The 23,748-nt window shown below is 34.9% G+C and overlaps 4 protein-coding genes across 4 annotated transcripts; all 4 read left to right on the top strand.

Annotated features, from left to right (window-relative positions):
• The first annotated feature begins 5,913 nt into the window (after positions 1–5,913).
• LOC143543579 (uncharacterized) lies at positions 5,914–7,550 on the top strand. Its single transcript, XM_077035868.1, has 2 exons — positions 5,914–6,247; positions 6,517–7,550. Exon 2 carries the CDS (start codon positions 6,546–6,548, stop codon positions 7,548–7,550), a length of 1,005 nt encoding a protein of 334 aa, XP_076891983.1. The 5' UTR covers positions 5,914–6,247; positions 6,517–6,545.
• A 3,309-nt stretch (positions 7,551–10,859) lies between these two features.
• On the top strand, positions 10,860–14,376 carry LOC143543587 (zinc finger CCCH domain-containing protein 14-like). The gene is made up of 3 exons (XM_077035873.1): positions 10,860–11,234; positions 12,624–12,684; positions 13,534–14,376. The coding sequence occupies exons 1-3, from the start codon at positions 11,156–11,158 to the stop codon at positions 14,321–14,323; spliced, it is 930 nt and encodes a 309-aa protein (XP_076891988.1). The 5' UTR covers positions 10,860–11,155; the 3' UTR covers positions 14,324–14,376.
• Positions 14,377–15,596: 1,220 nt separating this feature from the next.
• LOC143543578 (uncharacterized) lies at positions 15,597–17,852 on the top strand. The gene has a single exon (XM_077035867.1). It carries the CDS (start codon positions 15,597–15,599, stop codon positions 17,850–17,852), a length of 2,256 nt encoding a protein of 751 aa, XP_076891982.1.
• Positions 17,853–17,945: 93 nt separating this feature from the next.
• On the top strand, positions 17,946–18,635 carry LOC143543577 (receptor-like protein EIX2). Its single transcript, XM_077035866.1, has one exon. The coding sequence runs from the start codon at positions 17,946–17,948 to the stop codon at positions 18,633–18,635; it is 690 nt and encodes a 229-aa protein (XP_076891981.1).
• The last annotated feature ends 5,113 nt before the right edge of the window (positions 18,636–23,748 follow it).

The raw sequence follows: 23,748 nt of genomic DNA, 5'->3' as shown, positions 1-23,748 counted from the left end.
TTTCCACTGATTGGGCTCAGCCTTGTTGGCCCTCTCCAATTGCTCTGCGCCACGTGTCCTCTGGGACACCTGGTGCTTTCTCATTGGTTGTAATCACGTGGTAGCACATAAGTTATGCTGAGTTGTCCGTCCTTCATTTGGCAGCTGTCAACATCAGCATATTCTTATTCCTTAAAAAGATACCTTCTGGAAGGTTGTCTGACGTGCACAATCAAGGTTGCCCTAATCCTGATTTGGATAAGGACGAGGTTGATTATGTGCATGTGTGATATGCGCCAATCCTGAGGATGCGCGAGGTCTTCTCTTTATTCTCACGCGCAGATGTTTCATGCGCAGATGTGATATGCACGAGCATGTGATATGCGTCGCGCGCTGATGCGCCACGCGCATATGTGATATGCGTGAGCATATGTGATGCGCGAGCATATGTGTGCCTGGGCATATGATGCCTGAGCATGTGTGGTGCCTGGGCATATGATGCCTGAGCATATGTGATATGCGCCATGCGCATAGGTTTTGGCTTTGTGATTTCGTAATGTCTTGATTTCAAGCCTCTTGTCTATATCTTGTGGGTTGACCCGCCTTGCTCGGTGTTGAGGCGGGTACATACCTCTTCAATATTCGTAACAAACCGTAGCATGTTTTTAGAGATAAAGCAATAGGCATTGCTCTATTTTGAAAACCAAAAGCTGAACTATCAAAAGTCTTTTGAGACTAGTAGCAATTCATCTCAAGATGGATGTAAAAATTGGATTGGAAAATCCATTGGTAATTAAAGCTAGTGTGAAACTACTTATTTCAGGCATGATTGGAAAACCAAGAGAAAGTTTAGGATGTACTAACGTATGAAAGTTTTGTGTGAAAATTATAACCTTACGTGTGAAACTAAGAACAATTTCATGTGAAAGTTTGAAACAAAAATAACTTTCATGTTCAAGTCCCGGATCAATAATCAAATACGATATAAACAAATAACTCTTGTTTATTATTAAAAAAATCTAACTCTAAAAACTGATTACAATCTCTCAAACCCCAACTCGGTTTAACTCTTGAAGAACCCTAACTCGGTTACATCAACCTCATAAATTCTAATGTCTAACCATAACTCGGTTTATATAGACTAACTTAACTTGCTACCCAAGACATTACCAAATATAATAAAACCCTAATTGTAACCTCATAAATCCATTACACATTAATGAATCCCACAAGCCTAATAGGTCCAACCCGGTCACCTACACGTGACATGCCTATTAAGTTGAAAATTACTTCCAACATGTAACCTGTTGATCACGAAAGTAAATTTCTGATAGGCAATCTTCAATAGAAAAGACGACATTCTTGAAGATTAGAAGATGGAGAACAATAATGATAAACCGAATTGAAAACAAATCGAACCTGAATAGAAAAAAATAAACGAATTTATAATGCGAGTTCAATGCAATTTGCAAACGCACGCAAATGTGAATTGAAATTTGATGAAATCGATGGAGAAAGTGACCACTTATGACTTAACCATTGAAATCAAACGAATTCAAATGAAAATGAACACGATTAAAACTGTAATCCAAAAACAATAGTCAATTGAAAATGATGGAAGCGGAACCACATAATGGAGCGATTATGCTCTGATACCATGTAACTTGAGAAAGAGAAATATTGGGGAAATTTTCTAATGTATTACTTTCGTTGATTTGAAAATAAGTTTACTACGGTTTATATGATGAACAAAACATACAAAACTATCTAATACGAAACTCAATACTTTCATGCGAACAAAATTTGCGTATGAAGCTATACAAATGTTTCGAATACATAATTACATTAGGAATTCATAATGTTTTTAAAACCTGTTTTTTTAATTATACTGGGTTGGACTAAAAAAAGGTACAACCGATTGAACATGGTCATACCACGAGGTTCAACTTGGTTGACCAGCTATCCTATAATTCCATAAATATGCAACTTTAACTCAAAAAATAATAATCCAAAAGTATATGATTTCATAATATAAAATAATACAAAAGTTAATCCTCAATAAAAAAAATAATCCAAAACAAGTAACTTTTCTTTAAGAGATATCACCACACATATAATCAACTACAATATTAAGATAACAAATCCAATACAATTCATGAACTTGGAATGCATGACTCAACACTAAAATCGGATGAGAAGCTTTCATGACAAACTACTAGGAAGAAGAACTGATTTAATCGCATGCCAACAGGAAGTTTGGTTGTGAGCTGGATGATATATGGGTATAGAAATGGTTGCTTAGGTTGCGCTAGGTTAAAAGCATGGGCGGATCTAGTTAATTGTGTGTGGGTTCATGGGAATCCACTGAGTTTCGGATTTTATATATAGTCTGTATAAAATATGATAGTGAGCCAACATATAAATTGTGAGTGAACACATAAGCAAAGTTGAACCATGGTCTAATGGTAAAAACCTTGCTTTACTACTTCGAGAACCTGGGTTCAATTCCCACTTGTAGCAGATTCTTTAGTTTTTTTATAACTGGTTACTTAATGTGTGTGTATCTTACTATTCGGAGCAACAACTTAGCTAGCATGCAAATCTTATTAGTAAAATATCATTCTTGGTACACTGAATTGACCCGAAACCGTCGAATTGAACCGAACCATCGAAGCAATCCGAACAGTCGGAACGACCCGAACCGTAAGACCGACCCGAACAGTGAACCCATTGAAAAATATTCCTAGATCCGCCACTGGTTATAAAAAGTTTAAATCATAGGTTAAAAGATGTAATGGGCCGTTTATGTTTTTTCTTTTAAAGGCTTGAAAAAAGCTGGTTCACTGGTTTAAACCAGTATTTAATAATAAACGACGGTACGAAGACCAAGACGTTGGCCAAATAAACTGGCTATATCAAGCTGGGTCCTTACCTAAAATCCAATATAACCAGTTTAACCGACCCGTATATACCGGTTTTTAGAACGTTGGGAATACGTATACAATTAATTAATTTAACAATTTGCATGCTAAAGCCGTACTCAAGTTGCCCAGAATATTATAAGGTATTTGAGAAAAGAAAGTACTTACACTAAACCCTAGTCCCCTCACGGTTTTCTTTTGTGAGAAAAAACAAAACAAAAGATTAAATTTACCCATAAAAGAGCATAAGGTAAATGAGAAAGAAAGTACAGAGAATACCTACGCGGTTTTCTTATAAAGACTAAACAAACCAGCTTTGATTGTTTTGTGTGAAACAAAAAACTAAATTCAACAAGTGATCATCAGTGCTAGGTGTGGCTTTATAAGCAGTGGAATAATCAACGGGCTTAAGGTATGCATATCTCAAGTAGGTATTCACTCAGAATTTGGTATTGTTCTCAAAGTAAAAATGATATTAAGAGATTTGAATTTTTTGTTTTGTTTTGTTATTTTTTTTTCGTTTTTTGTCAAAGGACATAATTGATGAGAAATGCGCAACCTCTTTATCTAACAGACCGAGAGTTCAAATCTTGCAAGGTACGCATATTTTAATTATAGCCGATCAGGATTAAGAGTCGTCAGAAAAATAAAAGCTTTTGAATATTTTAAGGTCATTTGTTATGGGTAGTACGTCATGTACATAAGCATTTTGGGCTTTCACATTTCACATCCGCTTGTACATGTTCTGAGGGTTGAGTTATTTTACAAAAACTAACAAAAATGAGAAGTTGAAAAACCCTAATAAATTGACATGTGTCAAGTATGGACCAAATGAAAAAGGGTATAAAAGTAATACTACACACTTTCTCTCTGAACATGCAAGTCACATGTTAATTTACCCATCATTTTTAAACGTCTATAACTTTTTCATATGATATTATTTAGAAAAATAAATTTCACCATAATAACAAGCGTTTTTTAATATTTAATATGAGTATGATTTTTTTATATAAAAATAAAAAAAATTACGTCATTATGTCTTTTTTGCTTACCATTGTGTCTTTCTGTTTATCAATGTGTTTTTTGGCCATTGTGTTTTTTTAAATACTAATAACACCGTTGTGTAATAATATGTAAATATAATGAAAAATATCAACAAATTATCTAATACATAAAACACAATTATGAATACATATTACATAATAACCTGGAATGTAAAACACAACAATGAATATATATAGCACAATGGCCTGAAACGTAAGACACAATGGTAAATACATATAATATATATAATGGCTTGAAACATAAAACACAATGAAAACTACATATTATACAATTACTTGAGCGTAATATACAACGAACATAATACTATTTTTCTCAAATTAAGTGAACGTTGAACAAAACGATTAAAACACAATGATAAGTCGAAAGACAAATGTTGAGTATAAAGACAAAATAACGAACAAAAAGACACAATGATGCGATCTTTGTTTAATTTTTATCTTTAATATGAGTAACAATTGAAAAACACAATGAACAAAGTTTATAACACCATACATAAAAAACTCAATTAAACACAATGGACAACCAAATAACACAATATAAAAACCAACTATCTTATAATTTTATTTTTATATAACAATATGATATTCATATTAAAGTTAAAAAACGCTTGTTATTATTGTAAAAACTATTCTAAAAAAATGTCGTATGAAAAAGTTATAGACGTTTTAAAATGGTAGAAGAATTGACATGTGCATTGCATGTGTAGAGAGAAAGCGGGGTTATTACCTTATGCCCTTCTCATCCAATTTTATTCAATTTTTATTCTTAAATTAATCTCCACCATCCAAATTTAAGATCAACGGATTAGATTCATTCTCATCATTCTCATTTTTGTTGTACTTTGTATTTTAACTTTACCGTATGTTCTGATGGAGCGACATTAATGTGGTGGTAGGATGTTTTGGAGAAAAATGATTTGATGAATTATTTGATATTTATTTAAAAAATAAATAATATACCACCATTGCCTCACGCTCACTAGACCACCTGCGCTCCCGCCTTGTGCCGGTGTGTGGTGGTCCGTGTTAAATGTCGCTAAGTTGGCATTGTCACGCCCCTCCTTCAGTGCGCCCACATTAGAGGGCCTAATCGGATCTGAGTTGGCGTAGGACCTACTTTGACAGGCCTGGTGTAACACTCTTTGCAAACACAACATCGTCCCACTCTTAGGCAAATCCCACATCGGCCGTGGACAAGAGAGATCCTTGGTTCATAAGTAAATGTCCTGCCTTTTCAATCACTGACGCGTTTTGGGCTTAGTTGGCTGTGAAGCACATGAAAACTCCACAGTTAAGCGTGCTTAGATGGAAGTAGTACTAGGATGGGTGACCTCCTGGGAAGTCTCCATCTGGGCAACAAAAACAAATTTGTGAGCTCTTCGTGGACAGAGCGGACAATATTGGTGGTGTGAGGGGCCGGATGTTACACCTGGTATTTTAAACACTTTACACTTAAACCCACTATTTTGTTTAAATTAACCCAATAAACAATTAGACCATAAAATCATTATACAAACGTAGCCCATCAAATATAGATCATAGTCATTTCTCATTAGTTAGACTAAACCCAATGTAATGCATTTGAGGTGCACTTGTGACACAGAAGATGAGTTGGAGGAGAGAGAAGCAAGTAAATCCTTGGCGGGGAGAGAGAGATAGATAGAGAGAGAGAGATAGATAGATAGATAGATAGAGGTGATGTGACATGCATTTAGACATTTAGCATGGGAGATGGTCTTAGTCCATAATTGATTCTTGATCGGTGGTTCTTATTTATTGTTATACTTTGTTTTCTTTTTGTTGCTAAAATAACTTTATTTCGTTTATTGTTATCTATCTATGAAAAAAAGTTATATGTAAAGACTTTGTTTTTAATACTCGTTTGAGACATCCGAAATTTGAGAATCCTAACAACGGGTTTTGTGATGATTTTAACAGGGTTAGCTAGCTAGTTATCGATGGTGTTACTGCCAAGGTTTTTCGTGATGCGAGCCAGTTCTCAGGGTGCATATTTGCGCGTACAAGATAGCCCCCCATCAAATTACCGGTCATTGAGGTTCAATGAAAGACATGTTTTTAGTCCACGTGTAAAGTTTGCAGTGGAGAAAGCAACTGGGGATATTGACACCCTAGTTCACATAAGATGTTGCTACAATAATAAGTATTGGGTGGTACATGATATCCAAACCCGGCTTTAAATTGGTGCATCCTCGGTAACACCAGTGGAAGACCGAACAAATCCCGCGTGCACCTTGTTCCAGGTTTCTCAGTCGGGAACACAAGGTTTGATCAACACATGATCGACTCTTTTTTTTTAAGAAAACGACAAACGAGAAATACTTAATAACTAACTAACACATTGAACCAATGGTATATATAAACCCACGGTTCCTAATCCTATATAACTCAAATACAGAATTTGAAACCAAATACAATTAGGATTAAAGATAAGGCTAATTTATCTATAATAATAAACTGATTATTATTATGTTAAATATTCTCCAAGATTCTAGGAGTCTTTAATCTGAGCTGGTGCTGGACACATTTAACAGGTTTCGGTTTCTTAAGCGTCGCAAGGAATATGAACGTAGCGAGCAGCGATAATGGGTTGACCATGGTAAGCGGGAGCGCAACCTTGTTCCCTACAATTGATTGGGAAACACTAGTGATACTTCCCTCTCATGTTGCATTTAGATCTAAAGAGCTAGATGGGAATTACCTTTGCTCTCGTGTCATTGAACGACACTATAATTATCATAAGTTTGTGTCCGGATTGGACGTGGGAGATCCACTGGTGGCACATGAACTCTTCCCCACTCCGGATGGAAACTATCGTATAAAGGATTTGCATTTTGGCAAGTTCTGGAGACGAAGCCCGAACTGGATATGGGCAGATGCAGAAGATACTGACAACTCTAACGACACTTTGTTTTCGTTTGTCAAGACTAGTGACAACGTCTTTAGTCTGCGTAATCTAGGAAACAACAACTTCTGCGGTGGACTCACCACTGAGGGGAAAAAAAACTGTCTAAACGCACGCTATCCGACTATGTCAAGACAAACAAAGCTAGTGGTTGAAGAATGTGTTCTTGAAAGACACATCTTAGATGTTAGATACCGGCTCGTCCACTCCAGGATTTACCAGGAGGAAATCCAAGAAGTTTCGCACGCGTATGCAACGAATGACAGCATGGACAAACCAACCACAGTCACCTTAAGTTATTCTTCAACTGATTCCAAGACCTCTAATTGGAAAAACAGTATGTCATATACTTTTGGTGTGAGTGTAAACTTCGAAATCAGTATAGTTCCGACGATTGTGAAGGGGGAGATCGAGGTTTCAGGAGAGTATGAGTGTACACGCGAATGGGGAGTGGCCAAAACGACAGAGCGTAAGAGAGAAGAGAGTTATGCTGTTGTGGTGCCACCATTAACTACAATGAAGGTGACGCTCATGTGTACCAAGGCTGCTTGCGACGTGCCTTTCTCCTATAGGCAACGCGATCTTCTTCCAAATGGTGAATGGGTTACCACTAGCAAGGATGATGGAATTTACAAAAGTAGGACATGCCTTTTAAATAAGTAACAATTTTATGCAGATAATAATGAAGAAAGAGTATATGTGTACCTTGGAGTGTGATCAGTGACTTACACTTAGTTTCTAACTAATCTGTATGGAGACTCTTGATGTAACAATGTATTATGTATACGGTTGTTGGGGTACAATTAGAGTAAGGTATTTAGTATAACCAAACAATAAAACGATGGCACGGAAATGTATGTATAAATGATCACATTGTGTGCTCGTATAACCAAAAAATAAAACGGCGATTTGGGAACGTAGGTTGATAGATGTCACAAATAAATATTCGGAATTTAAAAAAAATATAACATAGATGTGGCCAAATAAACAAAACACCGTATGATTAGTATGCTATAGAATGCGCGTTTAAAATGTACATAAACCTAAGCTAAGAATTTTGAGAATATACATTCAAGTGCAAGAATAGTGTTCTTAAAGTTGAAGTTAAATTATTATTTGCCCTAAAAAGATTATTTATAAGATATGGATGGATAGTTGCTTTATATTTTATGAAAGATTATAATAATGGTACATTTAAACCGAACCGCTTCTAACCGAAACCAATTTCAGTTGGTTTTTAAAGATAGATAACCAAATATATTTTTCTTTGAATAGTTTCTGAAACTACCACTGGGCGAGTTTTTCTGAGACAGGGTATCAACCGTTGATACCAAATATATTAATTATGGTTTTAGTTAGGCCTCCAATTTATAAAGTAGATGGTCTCTAGTTTTGTTTTTTCATCGATATAAAGAAATGATGGAATAATGGATGATTTATATGGGAAAGCCAAGGGCTCCGTTTATAGTCAGTTCATCCAAATTTGTTTTCTCATCCGACGAGGGATGGGCAAAGATGCAAAAATTCCAATAAATTTGAGGATTAAGGATTCTAAAGGCTAATGAAGTGAATCATGTTCTTAATTAACAGAGGCAACTTGTGATAAACCAAATGGATAAGCTTGTAGATGTAATCAACCATATGCACATTGCTTATGGTGAGTTATTTGAATCATTAATCATATTTAGTAAAAGTTTAAAGTTTATACCAAGTGTTTTGTTGTTTTATGCAGGATTGGACTTCCGGCTAATCCATGAAACACTACTTAATAAACCCCAACATAAAAATTTAGCAAATGATCGAATAAGTATAAATAAACAAAGCACCGGAGGATTAGTATGTTATAAAATGTGTTATTGATAACCAAATCTAATTGAAATAAAATTTTAAAACTCCAACCCAAGTCATTCATTGCTTAAGTTTTCAGTTATTAACCAAAAATCGGGCTTTCAAAACTGAATAACTGAACCGTTTTCTAGCCAAAGTTAGTTAGGTTTTAAAGCTATATCACCGTATATTTCGGTTATGGTTTTGATAGGGCCTCCACCTTATAGAGTAGGTGTTCCATCCATTTTTGTTTCTTCATCGATACTGGACAAAGAAACAACATAGCCATTTCCTTCATCCAATTTTTTTCTCATCCGACGTGGGATGGGCATAGATTTGTAAACAGGAGAGGCATAATTGCAAATGGTTAGTTGATGCTTTAACACTTGTACCAAGTATAACAAAAATGTTTTTAAATGTCTTAAAATTGAAGTTAAATGACCATCTTGCCCTAGACATATGACAATATAGATAATCTAGATATGAAAGTATCTAGTTGAACTATGTCTCTTACACGTGTTTTATGTCGGTGATTTAAGGAGGTGTTTGGGATTCCTTATTTTACCTTCTTATAACTTATTTTTAGGATAAGTTATAAGTTATAATATTATAACTTATCAAGTTATCTCCTCACATATAAAACAATTCCAAACACCCCTAAGTGTTAAGTCATTTGTGTAATTGGAATGTACTTAAAGACCAATTGATAAACTAGAATAAACATTGATGTGAGTTGAAAGGTGTGAAGTGTATGCTAAATAAGACTATTCTTATTTCGAGCACAATAGAACCTCAATGGTTCTATGCCGAAGCCTTTAGACCCATTGGGAAGAGTAGGGGTTCCACTGCGGAAGTAGGGGGGTCCACCGTTGTTTAAGATCGAAGGGTTTGGCTTGGGCCCAAAGGAACTGTCGTTGTCAGAAGAAATGTTTTTCCCTTTATAAAAGACCCGTTTGATCAACCCCATTTTTAACATAACCTCTCTTCAAGCACGATTACATGCTAACATCTACGCCTATGCAAGTTGTAATACATATAGTGATATAAGTCATTTAAGTATATTAATACTAGACGGGAGGCATGCGGTAGAGAACACATTCCCCGATAACTATGTAACAATTATGGGTGTTCATGGTTCGATTTGAAACGCTGAAACTTTTTATACCGATGAGCGACATTAAACCTCGTGCGTAACTGACGTTGATTACTCGTGTGGGACGTTGGGTTAAGCACATAATAAGGTTGGGTTGCGCGAGTTACATGGCGTTGGACACACATTATCAACCTCAGAACGTGTAAACAACATCGTGCGCGTGTTACTGACGTCTGTGCATGACTTATTCATGTTCGTTTGTTAGGGAGATAATGTGTTCAAGAACGGTTTATGAACACTTACCGAACGAGATTTTATATTCGGGTTTGTTCATTAAGGAAATGAACATGCTCACAAACTCAAATAAAGTCAGCGGAGCCTAGAGATTGATGTTGATGTATTCATCAATGTAAATATTATTGGAATATGGTTTCCTATTTAATGTTTTGGGTAATAAATTAAAAAAAAATAAAAAAAGTTAAGATAAAATAAATAAATATACAAAAAACATTCATAAACAACATATACAAACAAACATGACCAGCCATTCGCAAACACAACTGAACGAACGAGGAACTCTGTTCATGTTCTTTCATTTAGTAAACAAATTTCTCGTTGAATCGTTCATGAACTGTTTGCTGAACTTTGTTTCGCTTACAACCCTAAGAGCATTCCCAACAAATTCCTTATCCATATCCATAAAAAATTGATGTGGTGTTTTTTTCTTTTCTTGATGTCAAAGGTTAAGACAATTATTTAGTTTGCTTTCCTTAGAGCAACGTTAGGGGAATGGCGGTCATGTCCAAGTTGGAGTTAGGCCGAGGGTTAGCTCATCAAAGCATTTGTCCCTCAGCATTTGATCGGGCTTGTGACCGTGGCTCATGGCTAGCTAGCCCGATGGCAATTTAATGCAGGACGGTTAGCTAGAACGCAATAGATTGTCATAGCTCAGACTTAGTATATAAATTTCTATACTTGAGACCCATAACTTTTGCTGACCTATAACTTTCTCTGCTTGATTTCAAATAACAGAGCCAAGCTGGCTTATTTTTGTAACCAAGCCAAAGCTCGGCTCGGCTCGTTTACGGGCCTAGTCATATAGATAGATAGATTCCTTTTAGTTTAAAGGCCCATTTGATCCCATTACATTCCCAATCCCACAACCCAAAGCCCAGCCCACACATCACCCATTAAAAAAACCATTGACTTTGACCAATCCCACCAATAAAACTAACAAAACCCATCAAAATATCAAATCACAGATCCACAATAACAACACAATTACTTACCCCTTAGCGTTTTACGAACCCTAATTTCGTTCAATTCAATTTGGGGGTTTTATTATTCCATGGATTTCGGCGCTAAGAAACGAACCAGACCTGCTTTTGGGTTCAACGGCAACGGCGGGTTCAAGAAACCCAAACAAGGTTAGTATTTTTTACTCTCTGTTTCGTTAATTTTAGATCTAGGGTTAGGGTTTTGGTTCAATTTGGTTAATTGGTTGTTCTTTTTTGGGTTTTGGGGTTAATTGTTGGTTTTTTGAATTGGGTTTTGTTTGGATTAGTTTATTTAGCAGTAAAGTTATTATTTCTGAATTTTTTTTGTGAATAAAAATAATGTAGTATAAACATTAAAGAGAATTAATTGTTGTTTTTCTGAATTGGGTTTTGTTCGAATAAGTTTAATTAGCTATAAAGTTATTGTCTTTGATGAAAATACTGTAGTAGTAACTTTATCATGTTAAAGAGAATAAATTGCTGATTTTTATAATTTTTTTTGAATAATATTTTTATCTTATGAATAAGTTATGGCCGTTTTAAAGTCATGGGTGGTTTCCTGTTCGATTTTGTGGAGAGCCCTTTGCCCACGCTGGCTTCAGAGTTTGGCTTGGGCGTTCCCTCGGGAAACCATACCATCGGCTGCCACTTGAAAGTCGTTGTGCTCCCACAAGAGCAGAACTATGTGGCGTAACACATGGTGTGATGAAAACCTGGGTGGGCTTGGGATTCGAACCCAAGGTCTAGCTCAAGCCCTTCATTTACTTTTGGTTTTAAACGGATTTTATTTTCATAGTGGTTACTCTTAAAATTATGTAAAGTGATGTTTTTGTTCTTCACATATGTATGTATTTTTTTAATAAAAAAATCGTAGTAATAATATACTCAAATTAAACATAATAAACATAATAAGATGCTCATTTTATGATGTAGATATCTTTTTCAAACTATTAACGTATGAGTAAGTTATGACTGTTAAAAACTCGCGGGGAAGTTGTTTTAAAGTTTTTTATTACGTTTAGAAGGATTGCGTTTTCATTATAATTACGTAAGCTTTTAGAGTTATGTAAAATTAGCCTTTTGTTCTACTCATCTGTATTACAATACAGTATAGATTATGTTTTGTTTTCCTGTTCGATTTTGCGGTTATTTTTGTGAATCTATCATTAAAACACACTGGTTTTTTTTCATCGTTACTGCTTGTATCGAGTTTTCATTTGGTTGAAGTGGAGTTAGTTATAAAGTTATTGTTTTTGATAAAGTTTGTTTCTTGATTGGTAATTAAGTAACGTGTTTGTTTAAAATACTTAAATTTAAAAAAAAAACTATATACGTGTGAATTAGTTATGGCCTAAGTTAGTTTAAAACTCAGCGTTACGTTTAAAAGGATTGTAATATATGTTTTAAAAGTTGTAATTACTTAAACTCATACAATTATGTAAAATTACCTTTTGTCATCCTCATATGTTTTATAATATAGTATGGATAAGATCTAAATCAAAATTGAAATTTTAATAAAATAATTAATTTATGTAACAGACACGGACTCGTTTCAATCTGGTATAGGAAGCAAATCGAAGCCATGCACAAAGTTTTTCAGGTTAAAATTCTAACTTGGCTAAAATCAACAGTGTAAATTTAATTTAATTTTTTATGCTTTGTATATGTTTCAAAATTATAATTGAAAGCATGCTACATAATCTTTTAAATCAAAAGATGTGTCATTTGGACTAATGGATTGGAAATTAAAGTTTTGATCCAGGTAAATCTTCATGTAATCAAGGTAATAAGTTAACAACCATGATAATAAGGAGTACAGAACTACAGAACTGGTTGTTTCATGAAAGTACTTTGAACAATAAGTTCATGATAAATTATAAATATTTATCACTCTAAATCTTATATATTCTTTTTTCATACTATTTATACTCATGATGCAGTATATGATATACCTATACCAACGGCATTAAACGTATGCTCGAATCACATGATAAGTGTGTGTATTTCTCTATATGCACTTTAATTTTATTCAGTTATGAGTTTTGTTTTATCTTGTATGCTTTACTGAAATTTGATTCAAGCAAGGTTTTTTTTATTAGTTATAAACAACAATCTTTTTTAATGCTTTAATTCTTTTATTTTGTTTTCTACTTTTTTTGAGTCTACGTAGTAGTTAAGAGTGCGTTATTTTACTGTGATTAGTTTGTTATTTAGCTGAATCAGTTATTTAGTTATTAGCATATTTTCTGTTATTATTTACTCATTTAGTGACACTGACATGCACAAAATTCGCATAAAAGTAACACATGAATAATAGTCCAACTAACCCGTGAATGGTTATGATGTATTTATACTGAAATATATACCGTGACAAGTCATACAAAAATACTCTTTTTTATTTGATTTTTGACGCAACGTTTTCCATTTGTTTTGTTGATTTAATATGCAGCACTTCCGGTTGTCAATTTGGTGAGGGATGCCATTTCTCGCATTATGTACCCGGAGGCATAAAAAACGTTACTCAAATGACAGGTGGCAACCCCGCTGCACTACCTCCAACAATCCGAAACCACCCCGTCGTCCCACCACCTTCATTCCCAGACGGGTCATCACCGCCACCTGTCAAAAACCGCCTCTGCAACAAATACAACACTGCAGAAGGATGTCGGTTTGGCGACAAGTGTCATTTCGCCCATGGAGAATGGGAGTTAGGAAAACCAACCGCTCCGTCTCACCATGACGATCCACGCGCTATGGCCCACGCACCCGTCAACCGTTTTGGTGGCCCGCCTCGACTCGACCATTACCAGCCCGACAACCACAACCACAACCACCACGCAGCCGCTGGGTTCGGAGCGTCGGCAACCGCGAAGATCAGCGTATTAGGCACGCTTGCGGGACCGATCATAGGTAAAAACGGGGTCAACTCGAAACAAATCTGTAGGTTGACCGGAGTCAAACTTAAAATAAAAGACCACGAGTCGGACCCGAGCCAGAAAAACATTGAGCTTGAAGGCACGTTTGAGCAGATCAACCAAGCGAGTCAGATGGTTCGTGAGCTTATAGTCAACATAAGCGCATCCAATTTGCAGCATCAGCCACAAAAGAGCTTTAACGGTCCGCCGACTAATAACCTCAAGACGAAGATATGTGACAACTTTGCTAAAGGGTCTTGTACTTTTGGCGAAAGGTGTCATTTTGCGCATGGTGCTGAAGAGTTGCGCATAGCGGGCGTGTGATGTGGTTGGTTAATAATGATTTGTTTAGATCATTCATTATCTTGTCTTACTTTGTGTCAGCCAACATGTTTTGATTTTGAGAAGTTAGGATTGACATTAAACTTAGACAGTAATGACTTCTAAGATGCTTGCTAGCTATTAAAAGTTACTTAGTGTTTTTCCCCTTCCATTTAAGTATTAGAAACTCTATTTTTTTCCTTTTTATATATTGTGGCATGTATTGGTTACAAAAGCATTGTGCCATGTAGCACAAGTAGAGCTTCGTTACGTGTTAACCGGACCCATTTATGTACGAGTTTGTGATTTGTGAACTCGATTCGAGTTGGGTAACAGATTTGACCAGGTTCTATCAAAATCGTTTTTTAATGTGGGTCAGTTGAATCAGTAATCACTGTGTTAACCATGATAAGAAATGCTACATTAAGACAATATTACATCAATAATAATATAATCTTTTAACCAAACCATCAATTTGTTATCGGTTTGAGAACTTTAAAACCAGTTTAACAGAACTAAACAGGTTTGAAACCGAATGAGATCCGATTTGTGCACCTTTAAGTGATTTTTAAACTAAAGTACACATTATGTATATAATTTTTACTTTATAGGCATATAATTATTGTGTTTGGGAAGTCATATTGCATGTTAATATTGTGTTAGTAGATCAATTCTATTATATAGGCTGTCTATATCATGTATTAACTAATTATCATTCTAGTGAATGCATTGGTATCTTTAGACGGCATTGATCGCACATTTTTAGGACAAATGTAACAAAATCGACGCGTCACATAACTGGCGGAACTAGATGCTTCTGACCAGGTCTACATAGACATGTTTACATTGGATTCTTTTTTCTTTCTTTTAGGGGACAAATATAACAAAACAACGATGTTGGATATAAAAAACTTACCACCAGTTACCCTTTAGTTCAACCTTTTGTTTTTCTTTTTGATTTATAGATAACATAAGAATATATATTTTAAAAAAAAGTTATCAGAAAGGTTGAGTTTATATAAAGCTGGTCATACATGATGCATTAGATAAAAGCGAACAAAAAAGATCACACTTTGATTCAACTCAATGAGAAATATGATTTGCCATAAAATTCTGCATCTTGTTTTGTTTATTTTCTCACTTCTCTTACTGCGTTTTAAAATTACAACTTCCACTTCTGTTAGCCACGGACTTGTACCAACAACTGCTCGTTATAAGTGTATTGATAAAGAGAGAGATGCCCTTCTTGATTTCAAAGCTCACATTCAAGATCCTTATGGCCGTCTTAGTACATGGACAACTGAAAAGGAAGAAGACTAAGATTAGCCCTTCTTTGCTCAACTTAAGCTACTTGAGCTATCTTGACCTTGGCTGGAATTCTTTTAGTGGAACAATTCCCATGTTTATTGGTTCCATGACTCGGTTAAGCTATCTTGATCTCACCTTTAATTCGTTTAACGGAACCATTCCCAGCTCTATTGGTTCCTTGACCAAATTAAGGTATTTTGACATTTCCAACAATTATTTAAATAGAATTATTCCGACCGTGGTTGGTTCCTTGACCGAACTTAGGTATCTTATACTCGGTGGAAATTTTTTCAGTGGAAGCATTCCCACATCCATTGGTTCTTTGAGCAAATTAACACATTTTGACCTTTCTAACAACAATCTTTTAAACGGTTCCTGCATTCCCAAAGAGCTTGGAAACCTCGAAACCTTGCAAGATCTTACACTTGAATACCTCACAAGTTGTACAATTGAAAACATAGATTGGTTGTCTCATATGTCTGATTTGAACCGTCTAGTTATGGATAGTACTTCTCTGGCCAAAGCAAATAAGTGGGTAAATGTGATTCTAAGTCTTCAAAAACTCTCATATTTAAGTTTACATAGATGTGACCTCTCAGAGGTTATGCATCCATATTCTTCCTCATCTGTCAACTCATCTTCTTCATCTATTGTTACCCTTGATCTCAGCTATAACAACCTAAACTCGTCTATGTATCATTGGTTGTTGCCACTAGCTAGTAATAAGCTTCGTACTCCTTATCTCTCTAAAAATATGTTAGATGGAAAATCTTTTGGTAATCTATGTAGTTTGACAACTTTAGACTTTAGCTACAATGTTGTTGTTGTTAAATTTCCGGATTTCCTCAATACTTGGTCGGGATGCACATCAGTTACATTAAAGTATTTGTATGCTTCACATAACCAGCTCACAGGGACTATATCTGATGAGATCCAAATGTTTTCCCCTCTGGAACAACTTTACCTTGATCACAATGAGTTAAATGAATCAATAAGTGAAAAGGTGTGGGAACTACCTAAACTTCAAATTCTTGATATTTCTTCCAACTATCTCAAAGGAGAGTTTTTCGAAGCTAAAATGTCAAACCTTTCATATGTAGATTCTATTGATTTGAGATCCTGCAACCTAGGGCCTCGCTTCCAAAAATGGATTCAAAATACTACCCAGTTTAATATTGTAAATAATAGTATCTCTAACAAAGTTCCTTTGAAGCTTTGTAACACCTGGCATGATCAATTGACATATTTGAATCTATCATCCAACAATATCAATGGGAGAGTACCAGATTTACTGTCTAGCTTTGACCCTAATTATTCCTCAATAATAGATTTGAGTTCTAACAATTTTTATGGTCATATACCAAACGTTCCATATACTTCAGAATACTTAGATTTTTCCAGAAACAAATTCCATGGAGGAATATCCTTTTTGTGCCAAATTTCTAGTGGTTTCTTAAGATATCTAGACCTCTCGCATAACTCATTGACAGGAAAGATTCCAGACTGTTTGGGGCATTTCAAAGAACTTGGAGTTCTTAATCTAGGATACAACATTTTGTTTGGAAGGCTCCCTAATTCTGTTGCATCATTGATTAGACTTGAGGTATTGTCTTTATACAACAACAACTTCTCTGGAGAATTACCTATGCTATTAAATAATTGCACCATGTTAACATTTTTAGATTTAGGGGCCAACAAGTTTACCTGTAATGTGCCTTTTTGGATAGGGGAAAGGTTAACAAGATTGTATGCTCTTAGCCTTTCATCAAATAAACTCTTTGGGGACATCCCTTTACAATTATGTCAACTTGCAAATGTTCAAATCCTTGACTTGTCAATGAACAATCTCAATGGCACCATACCCTCATGCATAAAAAATCTTACTACCCTGGTTCAAGGAGTCTTATCTCAAAAAAATTTCCACATTCCAAGAATGGGTTACTACAATTATATTGACCGTGCAATGATCCATTGGCAAGGAAATATACGTGAATTCAGCATAAATCTAGGACTTTTCAAGGGCATTGATCTATCAGGAAACAATCTAATTGGACAAATTCCTTGTGAACTAACCAATCTCCATGGATTGATCGCACTGAACTTGTCAAACAATGCTCTAACCGGGAAGATTCCATGGGAAATTGGTGAGATGAAGAACCTTTTGAGTTTAGATATATCAAGAAACAATCTTTCAGGAGAAATACCATCTAGCAGTCTAAGATGAATTCTTTAGATTATCTAGATTATCTCATGCATAAAAAATCTTACTACCCTGGTTCAAGGAGTCTTATCTCGAAAAAATTTCCACATTCCAAGAATGGGTTACTACAATTATATTGACCGTGCAATGATCCATTGGCAAGGAAATATACGTGAATTTAACAGAAATCTAGGATTACTGAAGAGTATTGATCTATCAGGAAATAATTTAACAGGGCAAATCCCTTACGAACTAACAAATCTTCGTGGATTGATTGCATTAAACTTGTCAAACAATGCTCTAGATGGGAAAATTCCATGGAAAATTGGTGAGATGAGAAACCTTCTAGCTTTAGATTTATCAAGAAACAATATTTCAGGAGAGATACCATCTAGCATGTCTAAGATGAATTCATTAGATTATCTAGACGTGTCATATAATAACTTGTCAGGGAGAATTCCATCTAGCACTCAAATCCAGTCCTTTGAACCTTCAAGATTCACAGGAAATGTAGGACTATGTGGACCTCCATTAACCAAATATTGTCCTGGAGATGAAGGTTTAGAAGTACCACACGTGGTTGCTGAAAGTGAAGATGACGGGAAAGGGACAGATTACCTTCAGAAATGGTTTTATATAGGCGGTGCCGCTGGCTTCCCTACCGTATTTTGGATAGTGTGCGGAACTTTACTTCTCAATCGTCGTGCGAGATATGCCTTTTTTCACTTTCTCAAAAGCTTGGAAAACATGGTTTATGTTGAGGTGGTGATTTTCATTGCAAAATTAAAAAGGTTTGCTTGTAAATAGTTGTCAGTTGTCTCTAGTATTTATATTTTGTTGCACTACTTATTTGTGTTAGTATTTAAGGATACAAGTGTAGTATCTATGAAAGATGTAATGTTTGCCTTGTATTTGAATTTGGTTTTGTGAATAAAGTTGCCACCAACACCATGGGTGGCCATTTCCCTGCCTTGTGTCAGATAGGATAATCTAAGGTACAATATTTCATAATATTCTTGAAGCACTTAATTCTCATTTGGAAAACATAAAATTCAAAATTAAAACAAGAGATATTATGCAGTTTTGAATGTTACAAAATCATTCATTTAATTGCATAGGCATGTCCAAGATGAATTCATTAAGTTATCTAGATGTGTCACGTAATAACTTGTTGTGGAGAATTCCATCTAGCACTCAACTCCAGTCTTTTGAACCTTCAAGATACACGGGAAATGCAAAACTATCTGAGTTCCCTTGCCCAAACATTTTGGAGATGAAGATTCAAATGTACCACCCGTGATTGGTGAGCGTGAGGATGACGGGAAACGAATTGATGACCTTCAGTGATGGTTTTATATAGGTGGTGCCTCTTGTCTCTAGTATTTAAGTTGTTTCGAACTACCTATCTATGTTAGTATTTAAGGAAACAAGTGTAGTAGTTATGAAAGATATAATGTTTGTCTTGCGTTTGGATTGGGTTTTGTGAATACCAAGGTTATTTTTCCTTTCATCTAAGTATTAGAAACTTTTTTTCTTTTTATATATATATTTTGGCACGTAGTAGTTACAAAAGCATTGTGTCATGTCTAACAAATATAGCTTTGCCACAAATTGAATTGCCAATTTTTTTTTCTTGTGTTGACTTCTAAAACCTACGACTTTTTGCTAATAACCTTTCAATAAGAAGGTTTGTGTTTGACCACACTTTAGACGAGTTCACTAGTTTCTCTTTTGAATAAAATTAACCGAATTAGAAAAACGTACCCGTCCCGCTCACCTAGCTTGGTGGTACTTTTTTCAATTATGAAATAAGCCATTTGATTTTCGGCTATCTTTGACCAAACCGAACCGCTTTCAACCCAAACTGATTTGGCCCATAATCCGATTTTTGTGCACCTGTAAGTGATTTTCTTAACAATTCTTAACTAAAACACACTTCACGTATTTTATTATTACTCGGAAGATGTTAATTATAGACCAACCAGTTTCTTAGTTTTGGGTCACAGTTTCGGAAAGACATATTTCAAGTTATGTTCTACATATATATTGTGTTAAATGTTAATAGATGATCAATTCTAATATCATTTTCAGAATTATATGTATTATATCGGCTGTCTGTATCACGTAAAAACTAACTGTCATTCAAATGAATAGATTGGTATCTTTAGACGGCCTTGATCGCATATTTAGAACAAAAAAATGCCACAAGGTGGACAAATCATATAAGTACAAATTGGCAAGACTTGAGTCTTTAAACACGTAATCTTAGACAAATAATTTATACACATAACTGACAAAACCAGATGTTTTCGACAAAGATATGTTTACATTGGATTCTAATACAATCTAGGTCAAATATAATAAATTAACGACGACGTAGGATAGGCTTGTTGATAAAAAAAATTCTGCCAGTTCCCTCGAGTTCGGTTTGTTTCATTTCTAATTTACAGATCATGTAAGAATATATATTAAAAAAGTTATCAGAATTCAATTTTTAAATGGAGTTTATATAAATCAGGGCATATATATATTGAAGTACAAAATAAAAGAGAAAATACAAAGATCAAACTTTGATACAACACAATGATAAATAACATTTGCCATAAATTTGTGTGGCATTTTACTTCTCAACCGTCGTGCTAGACATGCTTTTTTTAAGTTTCTGGATAGCTTGCAAAACATGGTTTACGTAGAGGCGGTGGTGTTCGTTGCAAAATTGCAAAGGTTTGCTTGTAAATAGATGGTTGTCTCAAGTACTTTAAGTTGTTTTAATTTGTACTACTTATATGTGTTAGTATTTAAGGATAAAAGTGTAGTAGCTATGAAAGATGTAATGTTGTCTTGTGTAATTTGGATTGTGTTTTGTGAATAAAGTTACCATCAACACCATGCATGGGTGGTCATTTCCTTGTCCCGTGCCAAATAGAATAATTTTAAGGCTTAAAATGACGAATCTAGAAAATTATACCTTATAACACTATCAAGTAATTAAAATGACAATTAATTCGTGAATGACAAACGACAACCCTATCAACGTTGTTATCGTGATAATGTCACTTAGGTTGCAAATGGCAAATGGTACTATGTTTAACTAATAATCATAAATTACTCTGTCCAGGTTCTAAACCTATACCTCCCCATCTAAGAGGCACGTGTCTCTTATAAGTGGGCTAGCTCTACACTCGCACCAGGAATAGATGGAAACACAAACCTCATGAAATTGGTTCGGGTGAAATCGAACGATCAAACATCATGATTGTTACATTTATGTGTGTGTAAATATTCGAAAACCCATATTTAGATTAAGAACATACAAGGCTGAATGACCTTGTTTGCTTCACTATGCCTACATGAGTGAACGTTTGTTTTAATAGACACAAATGAGGAATTACTCAAAGAATTCCAACAAAGAGGTTATCAAAACCAAGATAAGAACAAATAAATTACAATGGGCACATATAACAAGAGAAGTGGCTATAATAAAAAGAATAATACTGGCATAACTGAATATAAAAGTGATCCAAAGCTTTATAAGCAAATTGATGAATTCAAGAATAAACCAGCTGTTATAGAAGCAGAGGAATTAGCTCACACGAAAATCAGGTTATGGAGGTCATTAATGAATACCGGATTGAGAAACGGATTAAGAAACGGAGATGCCATAACACATACCCTTGTATATTATACCAAATCCATGTGATCATCTTGATAATCTTGTAGAAGTATAAACTTGGCTTGATTAAATTTCTATCTATAAATTATCGAGTATATATACGACCGTATTAGCTATCGTAAGCAATAGGCATAGTAGGGTACGTTTGATCCATTTTGGAATGAAACCTTTTGCAATTAACATAATACATGAACTATACCTACTAGACTACTACATAAAAATACTATAAACAAACATAATTAGTTAATAGAACAATGAAATACATAAACAGCAAAGCAACACATATTCTTTTATTAAAATTACATAAAAGTTACAAAATAGTACTTTTGATTGACTATGAGATTCTATGAACAATCAACAAGTTATAAACTAATTATTAGCTTATGCAATCTAAAGTATGTGTTTCTCCTTCCCCTAATGATATTCTAGTAATTAATCCTTAAACCGGAAAGAATCCAAGCCCCAAGTTCCACAAACCGATCCATTGCCTAAAATTTCCTCAAACGATTTATTGTGCGGTCGCTAATGAATTAAACTTGCGATTATATTCACACTGAGCCTTCTCATGAGCATCGACGATCTCTTCCCAAGCATCGATCTTCAACTCATTTTTCTCATTTTCTTTCACGAGTCGTTCACGTTTAGCCCACATTTCACTCAACTGCCTATATATCGAATCAACGTGATGTCACTGTTGATGAACTGAGACCCCACACGATCGTTTAAAAATGAATTGAAAATCGATGATTGAAAGAGATAGTCGGTGTACATGAAAAGGCTAAAGGCGAATGTGATCACAAGATTGATGAATTATCAACCGCACAAGATTGTTTTAGGGTTTAGGAAGGATGAGATCGAGTTGAACATGTTTTCAAATGTTTAGATTAAGATCCAACATTTGAAAGGTTATTGGGGGAGGTAAACTATGTGAGGGGGCGCTTCATTGGTTGGCGTATACGATGAAGCTGTTCCGCGACATGACATACCAAATCTGACCAGATGAAGCTGCCATGCAAAATACAGTAAAGTAATTAATATTAAGCAATATTTATCAAACCGAAAGAACCGAATTAACAAACGTGAAACCTCTTACCCTAAATCCAATGAACAATGAGCTAGTGATAGATATCATATTCTCATATAACCTACAAATGCAATGAAGATGTGTGAGAACATAAATAAAAAGTTTGGTAAAATAAATGTATGAGATTATAAGAAGTTGGTAAACCTTGTCTTTCTTCTGTTGTTACTACGAAACAAAAGCCAGGACAAGACTGGATTGTGACGGCACATCATAGGTAGGCGGCTGTGGTTTGATAATATAATGTATGATTAGAAACTAGGATATATATAGTGTCACTTATCTGTCTAGGGTGCGGCTATCTAGGGTTTTATTAAAATGAGTTTGTAACTTTTTTGTTAAATGAGAAATAATTAATTGTATGATTCAGATATGATGGGCCTGGGTTGTTACAATTTTATTATTTTTATTTTTATAACTTGTAGTATTTATTAATTAAAATGATGGGATGGAAAAAAGGTTTTCAAATTATGAACATTGTTATGTAATGTAATACTTAAAAGAGGTTAGATTGAATTATGAGAAGAGTCATTGGTGTCGTGAGTGATGCGTCCAGATGCCAAAAATGTTCTTTTCCGTTTAAGTATTTTGGACTTCCCATCGGTTCCAACATGAACTTATTATAGTATCAAACTGGATACCGATCATAAAAACGTTTGAAGATAAATTGTCCATTTGGTAAGCTAAAATGCTCTTGGTTGGTTCCTGGACGTTAACATACATTACATAAAAATCGGTTTTGAGTAGTTTACCGTTATATTATATCTTTCCACTATAAAGCCGTCAAATATATTTGAGACTTCCCATCGGTTCCAACATGAACTTAGTATCAAACTGGGTATCGGTCATAAAAACGTTTGAAGATAAACTGTCCGTTTGGAAAGCTAAAACGCTCTTGCTTGGACCGTTAACTTTACTCAAATCAGTTTTGAGAAGTTTACCTATATATTATATCTTTCCATTTATGAAGCCCCGTCAAATATATTAAACGATTTGGAGAAGTTAAGAAGATGATCATTTTGTTGACAATTAATTGGGTCGTGTGGGAAAAGGTGATTGGTCCTTCGGCATTGATTGGCTAGGGGATAGGATCTTTGAAGGCTATGAACCTTGGTCTTATCTCTAATGGTGGTGGGGATTGGAACATGAGGATAACAGTCTTCGGG

This window comes from Bidens hawaiensis, unplaced genomic scaffold (assembly GCF_021521415.1).
Source record: "Bidens hawaiensis isolate Kalapana, Puna unplaced genomic scaffold, B.hawaiensis_p1.1 tig00013187_1, whole genome shotgun sequence".
In the NCBI taxonomy this organism is placed as follows: Eukaryota; Viridiplantae; Streptophyta; class Magnoliopsida; order Asterales; family Asteraceae; genus Bidens; species Bidens hawaiensis.
This window is presented reverse-complemented; position numbering and strand designations above follow the sequence as displayed.

What these genes read in the sequence shown, in the direction of transcription:
- LOC143543579 (XM_077035868.1), top strand. Translation starts at nt 6,546, where the DNA reads ATGAACGTAGCGAGCAGCGATAATGGGTTGACCATGGTAAGCGGGAGC.
- LOC143543587 (XM_077035873.1), top strand. Translation starts at nt 11,156, where the DNA reads ATGGATTTCGGCGCTAAGAAACGAACCAGACCTGCTTTTGGGTTCAAC. An exon ending in GTTCAAGAAACCCAAACAAG is followed by an intron (nt 11,235 to 12,623) that starts GTTAGTATTTTT and finishes TTTATGTAACAG; the next exon opens with ACACGGACTCGTTTCAATCT. An exon ending in CCATGCACAAAGTTTTTCAG is followed by an intron (nt 12,685 to 13,533) that starts GTTAAAATTCTA and finishes TTTAATATGCAG; the next exon opens with CACTTCCGGTTGTCAATTTG.
- LOC143543578 (XM_077035867.1), top strand. Translation starts at nt 15,597, where the DNA reads ATGGCCGTCTTAGTACATGGACAACTGAAAAGGAAGAAGACTAAGATT.
- LOC143543577 (XM_077035866.1), top strand. Translation starts at nt 17,946, where the DNA reads ATGGGTTACTACAATTATATTGACCGTGCAATGATCCATTGGCAAGGA.